We start from the raw sequence: 10,473 nt of genomic DNA on the forward strand, positions 1-10,473 counted from the left end.
ACGGTACTAATAACAAGCAGTGAGTACCTAAAATCGTTCATTTATATAATATATACCTGGACTATCCGGTTTTGTTGTACTAGAAAATTGTAAATCATCCATGATCAAGAAGCATTTATGTTATTCATCCATTTGTTAATTTTAAAATTCAAAGGAAGTTTTCCATTTGGATTTTAATTGCAAAAGGAAGATTAACCGAAGAATTTTTAATGTCAGTACTGTACTTTTCTTGCCTACTCGTTTGGTAGTCGTAGTACAGGCATCCGTAGTAATGGTGGTAGGGTAGCCAAAACCTCTCTAAGCTATATTTTTTGGAACTTATTTTGACATGTATTACTATGTAGTTTGCAATAAACAGAAAATAATTATACAAGCATATGGTTCAGATGATGATGTCACACTAATGTGACACCTATAGATGCATACTCGTATCTAATATTAGTTGTATATCGTTAAATGCAACTTTTATTTACTTGTGCATGATTTAAATTCCTGAATGAGTGTATGCTGTACGTATTCACTTTTCTATTTTATTCATATACTTATATAGATGAAATATTCCCTCCATTGAAATAATTTAAATATCTGGCGAACGTCGTGATTACAATTATTAACACCGGTATACTGTATGTTGTCAGTAATATTTAGTAGATGTAAGGGTTTTGAAGGGCGCGCCAATTTCTATTCCTGTATAATTTCATAGATAATATCCAGATACAGACGACGTTGTTATTGCATTTAGCTTCCCTAATATCAGTAACTTCCGTTGAATAATTTTAATTTAAGGGATAAATTACCCACTTGATTATAATTATCGCCAGTTACTTTTTTCGCTATACCATACTACTTTATGGTGATAGTGCTGTATTCAGTTAATTGCTATTGCAAATTACTTTGTAACAAATGATTCAGACGATTTCGACATTTGCATTTATAAAGTGCTGTGATCTTTAGTTTTAATAATACTTGAGGATCTTTTGCATTGGAAATTATTGCTTATCATCTAGAAATACAGTACTGTACTGGATGACTAAGTTATGATGTTGAATGTGATGTTATATCCTACAGTAGTATTATTTGCAGGAGTTGAACTTGTTCTATGACCGGAACTATCTTGGCATCCATGCTCCAACTACAGTACAGGAGGAAAAAGTTGTGTATTTTGGGTATCAATACTGATTTCTGTGTTGCTAATCTTAACACAGCAAACTTGACAGTATTCCTGCAAGCCAGATAATACCTGCAAATTGCAAGTAATTCCTTTTTCTAGCGCAAAGGCAAGCTCGTTTTGTGTGTACAGTATCTACCACAGCAAATATTGTGCACAATCACTTTCTGTACTTCAAAGTGTGCAAAATGATCTGTCACCCTTGATTTCTCTCCCGTCCGAAAGATGCAAAATATCAATACCAGGAACTACTCAATCAAAATTGTACCCCCATTATCGCAAAAAAAGTCGATCTCCACATTGTTTTCAGTGTAGTTTCTTGTCCCGTCTGCTGTTCTCTTTCTAGGGTAGGGGAGACAATTTTTATATACGGGGTACAATTTTGATTGAGTAGTCTCTGACAGTATTGACAAAATAAAGAAAATCACAGTAGCTTACAGTATTTTATACAATGCCAATGATTCACTAAGCTCTTTCTGTAAAGTGTAAGCTAGTTATAATTTACTGTTAGTTAGTAGTATAAGGGAATTCGAAGAGAAATTCTAAAGTCTAATTCGTCTACCACAACTTAATACGGACAGCCATCTCCAGTGCGCGTGCGTAATTGGATTTAATCGATTGATAAAAATGTCCAAGAGGCGAACAGCCAGCCAATCGCCGCTTGCCACTTCAGGTTTCCACACCCCAAATCTATTGTTATCAAATCAAATCTTTTTCCTTACTATACTTGGAGCAAGGATGATACTGATAGCAAGCAGTACTAGCAGGTACTACCAGTCCTTGGCCTAGTCTCTGGCAAGCCATTGGTATTGTAGAGTGACTATATTGCCTGCGCACACTTATCCAAATCCATCAGCGACTTCATCACTACGATTTAGTTTATTTGGACGTTGAAGCAATTAACTTAAGCTTGATAAAATTGTTTGCAACGACAAGCTATTAAACAAAATTAAAGAATGAGACTGTTGTTTAGCTCGACGTTATTCCTCGTGGTATTTGCTGGCTTGGTACGAGGACAAGAAGGGGCTCAACCTAGTGGAGGGATCAAATTCTCTACTCCTGATTTAACCGATGAAGATTATCATTCGCCTACTGTGCCATTGCAGTATCGTTGTGCTGTGTGCCAAGCGGTCGCTTACCAGGTTAGCTTATAACTGCTATAATCCGCAGGCAATTGGGATATTGAATGGAAATTGCTATAAAAGATTGATTCTTCATAGCCTCCACAGAAGGATCAGCATTTATAGAATTACTTTTGCTATCAATTACGTCGTTAAGTTGCACTGCACGCTGCACTATTCTCAGATATCGGATTACTTAGCAACTGCTAGGGAAGAGATGCATCTGTAGACTGCAGTACCAGGTGCAGTTACGGTTTTTGAATGAATGAATTCATCAACTATGAGTAACATTTAAAATTGATCAATGTAGTAATGATGAAATCAGTTTAAATTATAATGACTAGATATGAATTAAAATCATGATTACAAACCGAGGTTACAACATTATCTCGTCAGGAAACCTTAGTAATAACATGTGCCTCTTATTGCACTAGACTATTGAGCCTAGATATTTGCTGCAAAAGTAAACAGTTTAATTGGTAATATTGCTGCTGTACACTACGTCAATATCAATTAAATATTTTATCATTTCCTAACGATGCTGAGAGGTAATCTTACGACATAAATTACGAACAGTGCACTACATCAAGTTTGTATAGATGCAGGAAAGTTGTCTTATTTTGGCAAAAAATATTAACTAAGCCTTCATTTAATTGCAATTTTAATCAAATAGCTAGAGAAAGCTTTAGAAAAAGAACAAATTAAGCTTATTGGCAGAAAAAGACTCTCTGAAGTGGTCTATATTGATGTCTTAGACAAGAAATGCAATGGAGAATGGGACGGGTAAAATATTAATAGTTAGTCTGTTTAAAATAGCCATCAGCTTGCCCCCCCCCAAATGCAATGGTCGTATGATCATAAATCTTATGCTTGACTTGAGCAGCTTCGACTTTACCTTCGTGATAATTGTCAAATAGCATAAAAGTTGTATGTTACAACTAGTATACTCGTATATCCCAACTCACTCGAATGAAAGAAACTTTACCCTAGGTAGTGCTTGGGTTTTACGACCCCTTACACACACATAGTACAAGTAGTATAACTACACCGTTTCTTCATCAGCAATCATGAAATTACCTTATAGTATAGTATAGTAGACTATTTTACTTTTGAATGCCACCGTACTGCAATTGCTACTGTAATTAGCTGAAACTATGACACCATATTTGCTATAACGCTTAATGATTGAACTCCTTAAGTTTGACCCTCCTATAACTGATGGATTGTAAAAGATTTCATTAACTCTATACAACTCCGCGAGGTTACGGATTGTAATTGGCGCTTCAAGATTGAAATTAATTATATAGTAACGTTGCTAGTTCAGTTAAAACTTTCGACTTGGCTATATTATGCTGTTAATTAACTCAGTCTCCGTCATTATTCAATTCTCTCTAAATTATATACCTTTTCACTACATTTTAAAATCATATTTTAGTTATGGAATCAAAAAGGTAAATGGTGTTAACCGATTTACTGGCGATGGCGTGCCATATGAAAATGACTTCGGATTTACTCAAACAGGTGGCAAATGGCCATTTAGGTGAGACATATTTGCTAAATGTGTTTTATAGTTGGCGTGGCAATAAAACATTATTATGAATGCAGAAAATTGAGTTGTTTAGATTAGAGCATATTCCAAGTAGTCAGTTGATGCTATCATAAATTCAATTTTGTGTGGAAAGTTACATCTATAGCATTCGTCTATTAATGCTCATGGTACTAAAATAACATTGACAGTGTTTCAACTGGGGAGGACGAGTGTTACAACTGATGGAAAAGAGTTTAGGTCATTGAGTTTTTTTACCGTAAACATTGTAGTAGGACGTTAGATGAGTATATTAAATTCTGCACCATACACTCGCTGCCTTATGATTGTAACGATAAACGCTATAGATATTTAGAGTATGCGTCTTGGATATTAATATAGTCATAATCTATACGGTGGCTAATTTCTTGAATACTGTTGGTCATAAATCCTAGGCTTACCAATGAATGCCAAAATATCCTTGGTGAAGTTGGTGAAGATGAAATATATGAGGCATTTTATGATGGTACACCGTTAAAGAAATTTATTTGTCTAAAGAAAACTAAGTACTGTAATAAGAAACATGACGAATTGTAGACGCGTCATAAAAATTATCCAATCTTGCATTTGGGAAGAAATTGTTTAGCTAACGTTTTAGAATCACATTCAATCTAATAGTAGTTCAAAAAACGCCGAATTAAGATTTAAAATGATGCCCTAGTTCATTTCTAGAATTTTAAGTTGCAGTCTATACTGATTCTAAGTTGTATTTGTATAATTTCTTGCATACGCCTTTATTTCCAATCGTTACTTAATGTTGTATACTCTTTAGCATGGATACGAATACAACTTTCTTGAATCTTCTATACAAATATGAGATTACGTTGTGGACACTTTTTGTGTTTGGTACAATCTTTTCTTCGATATCTGGTACTTCGCGTATGTGCGATGTTTCATCGTAGACTGTTTAGTTTCTCTACAGCAGATGTAAAAGTTTGTTGGAATGTTGTCCTGCTCAATACTGTATTTGTGTATATTTTATAATTGTACTATATCTTAGAAGACAACAATGGTATTGCTCATTTTTACTTTCTTTGTCAAGATTATGGCTAGAATTGATCTTAGTGCAATAAAATTTGCCGGATTTTTATTTTTGACACAATTGATTGTATAGCAACCTTGGCTATGTAATGGAACGCGTGAGATCGATTGAGCTATAGTCCATCGCTGAGGTCTTGATGCCTCTTTAGTGAGTATATTGAAAATTGAGTAATAGCTTGCCTACAGTGTACAGGATTACCTTGGCTGTAGTACTTTAGCTAAAGAGCTTGAAGTATCATAATTTGGCTGTTCTTCGATGGAATGATCTATTCAATCATGAAACTGAACTTCAACTTACACTATAATAGCAGTGCCTAATATGCGCAATATTACCAGGGGGACTTGAACTAGTAATATGAATGGATCTTTTTATTTTCCTAATATGCTGCATTCGATCAGGTATCTTCTCATATTAAGAAGAAATTCTACTGTCCATAGTATGATAACCTAGCTGTCAATTTGGTTTCGTGTTCTATTTTGTGTAGAATGTGTTGCTGTTCATTTGAACGGATAGTTGATCGGTAATACGCGTCGAATTAATCAATACTTCGGCATCACATTCTAGCCAATGCTAGAGCACAGAAGTGTAAAAGCATCATGCAAAACGATTACTGAATTGTTGCAATGCCATTACAGTCCTGTGAGCTCCTACCCAGTGGAAAAGAAGTCTGCTCACGTTCGGTGCAATTACAGCACCCTCAATCTTGACTTCAAATCAAATGTCTGGCAATGGATATAACCATTTCCACACCTCATTCTGTGCAATTAAGCATAGCTGATTTTGCTAAAATGAAGCCATATTGTAGACCACTGTCCTCCATTGACATTGCAGTACAGTATGGCAGCAGTAGGGTACCCTGTACCCGGTACAGCGACTGCTGTCTGTCATACTGTCTTTCTGATCAGCAGTTTGTGCAATCGGTGCTGGCTTGACGGTCCAGCACCGAAATGTCCGACTGTCTGAGTCCAGCGTGTTGAAGAATAGTACTGTCCAACGTACTGGTGCCACCACTTGGAAAATGACCACAGAAATAGTCAGTCAGTGCATTTTTGCTAACGCAAGTCGTTGACACTGTGCCTCTTTCTTCTTTTCATAGCGTGTACCCCAATGTGGAAGCACTACTCAAAAGAAAGAGACGGGATAGGAAACGACCACAGTGCAAAATAATGTGGGGGCTGATCGTTTTTTCGGTCATTTAGTATACAGTACAGTACAGTGGAGAAATTTATTTTTCACAACAGTACAAGAACCAAACCTTCGACAGGTGTAACAGTATAGTCACAATTGTGAAAAGTCCTTGACTATTTACAGTGTACAGTACGGCAAACTGAGTGTACAGTACTGTACACTGTACTGTACAGTATACAGTACTGTAGTCACAATTCTGAAAAGTCCCTGACTGTGTACAGTGTACAGTACTGTACACTGTACAGTACAGTACAGTACAGTATGCCACGTTACACTTTTTAAGCCATACTGTATGTCTAAGATATTTTAGCCGATGAAAATTTTAACAAGAAAAATCAATGAATCGCTTTATCCTGCACAAATTATACATCAATCGGTAGAGAAAGAGCTAAATAACATAGTTCATCAATTATAATCTACGTGCGATGTCTATTTTCTTCATAATAACTAGTTAAAGTAGGCAAACTGCTACAGTACCAAGTAAAAATATGGGTACTGTCCACTGAGTGTACACTGTACAGTACAGTACAGTCATGCTGCAGTCCATTAGGCTATATAGGCACTCATACAGCATTTAACCAAGAAGTCAATCTCTCTACTGACTTGACCGACGACAGTACTGTACAGTCATTGAAGATGAGAACGGCTACCGTCTTACAGTACCATCATACACTACAGTGTTTTCACTGTAGTCTGCGTACCGTACTGTCGCCAGTTTCATAAAAGAAGAACCCAGACGTAGCCCTATCGTGATTCTCTTCGAAACTTGGACAACTAGGAGGAAAAAGAGGAAAAAGGAAGAGAAACTCCACTACAACGATCCAAACAACATGGTTAGCCATCATAGTTGTCGCTTTACATCATGTATTCTATAGCATCCTTTATCATGATATGGATAAAATCAGTCAGAATGGTTTGTAATCGATTAGCAATCACTCAAAGCTACTGCATAGTGTTGGCCGTCATAGCACAGTAGGCAAAATAACTGAGATGCTTCATGACAAAGTCATGCTATCATAATCTTCAGCCATTGGAAAAATGGGTTGAATTGGACTCAAATTAGCTTGTTATCCATATATCAAAATCTTACTCGATGTTGTCTTTGTCATTCATGCCATTTCGTATTTCAAGATGAATCGAAGAACGATACAAACATGTGAAAAATATCCTTTGCAACTTTTGCATACAAAAGAGTGCAAGTCAATGGATGAATTACTGATGCTTATACAGTTGCATGAACCGAGTTTTAATTCAAGAAACTTACTATTCCCTAATATGTACCGCTAGACAGTCAACGATGATTCAATAGCTCTAATCGAAGTCACAGAAATAAGTATTCAATGAAAAGACTGGATGGATAGCGTTGACATCAATTACAGTACTGTACCGTATTGAAGGATAGAATACGAATAATTTCTGAATTCCGATAATGATAAGCCACTGCACGAATAAGATCAACACAAACAGCTGTGATGACAGGATTGAAAGCAAAACTCTTTCCCATTCGCCTCATTCGGTTACAGTTGATTATTATCGTACTACTGTAGTAGATAGAATAAAAAAATGGATCATCGTACACTCACCGCCCCATACTAACCTTTGTTATCTTTGACTGTATTAGGTTCTCCTATCGGCAGCTATTTGCAACAAGAGTGGCAAAGGTAAAAATATCCACAAGACTAATGCATCAGTATAATCAATAGAATTAGTAGACTATCAGTGAAAGAACGAGCTAGACGTTTTGATAAGCTTGATAATATTACTCAAGTAGTTATTGTCATTATTGCGTGTTTCAATTGATATACATTCTTGTAATCATGATAGGACTGCTATCTCGGCAGTTTGTTGAAATGTCACGATCACGAGCTGAAGGGCTACTTGCAGCCTTCCCCAAGTTGATGAGTAACGGAAAACAGCATACTTTCGTTGAAACAGAAAGTGTTCGCTATGTTTATCAACCTTTAGAGAAATTATTTGTCTTACTCATTACTACCAAGAATAGTAATATACTGGAAGATTTAGAAACGCTAAGGCTATTTTCGCGAGTTGTAAGTTAGACACCAGTTCTACAAAAATGTTAACAATCATCCAATAGTTAGCTATATTGAACCCTTCATCCTTTGTTGTAACTGGCAGTTGAACTAGCTTAGACGAATCGTACACATAGTAGTCTATCATTTGGAACATGTTGGTGTTTCCATTGCAGGATCCTAACAATAGATCAATAAATACTTTAACCGCTTAGGTGCCTGAATATTGTGGTTCTTTGGATGAAAAAGATGTTCTTGATAATGCATATGAAGTTATATTTGCTTTTGATGAGATTGTGGCACTAGGTTATCGCGAAAGTGTCAATTTGTCACAAGTTAGAACTTATATAGAAATGGAAAGTCATGAAGAAAATGTTTATCAAGCTGTCCGTAAGGTAATACATTTCAAATGATACTTCATTCTTGCACAGTTACATACGTATGTTGAGTTGGTTGACGCAATAATGAATATCAACACCATGTATGTTGGCATTGTAACCACAGTCACAAGAAAAGGAAGCCCACGAAGCCATGAAGAAAAAGGCAAAAGAAATTGCTCAACAAAAGAAAGAACGAGAAAAAATGAATCGTGGTAAAGGTGGTACGTCAAATATGAGTAGCTTAATGTCAGGAACATCTCGTTTGTCTCCAGATGTACCAATGGTCGGAGATACAACCAGTTCTGTATCGACTTCATCGAGTAAACCGCAGAGTACATTCACAAGTAGTTCAAGGTGAGTAGTATCCAAATTACTTTCAAAGACAACTGTATTATTAATATATAAACTATCCCCAAATTGTAGACCTAGTGGATCTAGCCGTGCTTTGAAATTAGGTGGAAAGGATAGAGATCTTAATACGTTTGTAGACAAACTAAAAGCTGAAGGAACTGGTAATTATGAAACAAAATTTTATGCAGGTTCTATTATATTCTCTTACAATTATTGCTCTTCCAACTCTCGATATGGATTAACTTTAGATGTGATTGCATCAACGGCAAAACATTCCATTGCTTCAGCCAATAAACCAGAGCCCCCAACCAGTAATGTTATCCAATCAGGGTAGGTTATGACCATTCGCCTGGTCAGTGTTGATATTGCTAACAAACTGCATAATGTCATAAAATGTATACAGTATAAAATAAAATTAATTCCACCCAATACTAACTTATTGCCTTACTGTTAGTATTCACCTTAAATTAGAAGAGAAAATTAACCTACAAGCTCGTCAAGATGGTAGTTTAGAAACTATGGAGGTCTTGGGCAACCTAATATTACGCATTTCTGATGCTGATAAGCAGAACATACATGTTTGGGTAAAAAATGATGAGGATCGAGATGTTCAGACACAGGTAATTGATATAAACTTACCTACAATGACTGCATCAGTGTTTCTAACTTTATTTTAAGGAGAAATGCGATAAAACCATATCTATTACGCTAATTAAATGCTTTTTTTATATTTTTAAAGCGCTCTTCGACAGTTTCATAGTTCTTCTAGTTATACCTTTTAATTTTATGAATCTTTGTCCTAGACTCACCCACATGTGGACCGCAAGTTTTTTGCGCAAAAATCAATTATTGCATCCAAATCTGCTTCAAAGCCATTCCCATTGAATAACGACGTTCCTGTTCTCAGATGGAGATATCAAACTTCCGATTCAAGTCAAATGCCATTGTCAAGTATGCGAAGAGATATCTAACAGGAGTTGTCGACATTATAAATGATTCGGCTAAATTGTCTCTTTTTTTATTATTAGTAAATTTATGGCCGTCTTATAATAATGGTATGACAGAAGTAAATGTAGAATATGAGCTTGAGCAAGAAGACTTAACGCTCAATGACGTCAACATTGTTATACCGATACCGTAAGGCAGAATTATTGTATCTATTCCGTCATTAAGATTGTAAGAAAACTGCTTACATAGGTACAATGCTATGATTTTATAATAATAAGGCATGGGTCTGGAAGTCCAGTTGTTAAAGAAGTGGACGGAGACTATGATTATGACAATGGAAAGTCCTGTTTAATTTGGTCTTTACCAGTTATGGATGCCTCAAATAAGGACGGCAGTTTGGAATTTACCGTAGCTGGAGATCAAAGTGATTTCTTTCCTATATCCTTGTCGTTTTATTCTCCCAATTTGTATTGCCGTCTTTCGGTAAGTTATGTTTGTGATCTTATCGCTGATTTTGATGCTATATGTAGAAAAGATTAAAGTATGCACTTTCAATAATAGATTGCAGGAGTAAAAGCGGCTGAATCTGGAAAAGATATAACTGACTTTAGCAGCGAGATGTTCTGTAAACCGGACAGATATTTGATTGGCAATGTGTAA

The 10,473-nt window shown here is 35.9% G+C and overlaps 2 protein-coding genes across 2 annotated transcripts; both read left to right on the forward strand.

The window, feature by feature from the left end:
- Positions 1-2,124: 2,124 nt before the first annotated feature.
- TRIADDRAFT_61956 (uncharacterized protein) lies at positions 2,125-4,411 on the forward strand (the record flags this gene model as incomplete). The annotated part of the gene is made up of 4 exons (XM_002117884.1): positions 2,125-2,310; positions 2,963-3,072; positions 3,725-3,829; positions 4,270-4,411. 4 exons carry the CDS (start codon positions 2,125-2,127, stop codon positions 4,409-4,411), a joined length of 543 nt encoding a protein of 180 aa, XP_002117920.1.
- A 2,523-nt stretch (positions 4,412-6,934) lies between these two features.
- Positions 6,935-10,473, forward strand: TRIADDRAFT_61957 (uncharacterized protein; the record flags this gene model as incomplete). The annotated part of the gene is made up of 11 exons (XM_002117885.1): positions 6,935-6,937; positions 7,726-7,765; positions 7,929-8,152; positions 8,350-8,529; positions 8,639-8,868; positions 8,938-9,195; positions 9,320-9,485; positions 9,669-9,816; positions 9,894-10,002; positions 10,092-10,296; positions 10,375-10,473. 11 exons carry the CDS (start codon positions 6,935-6,937, stop codon positions 10,471-10,473), a joined length of 1,662 nt encoding a protein of 553 aa, XP_002117921.1.

Source organism: Trichoplax adhaerens, genomic scaffold (genome assembly GCF_000150275.1).
Source record: "Trichoplax adhaerens TRIADscaffold_32 genomic scaffold, whole genome shotgun sequence".
Lineage (NCBI taxonomy): Eukaryota > Metazoa > Placozoa > Uniplacotomia > Trichoplacea > Trichoplacidae > Trichoplax > Trichoplax adhaerens.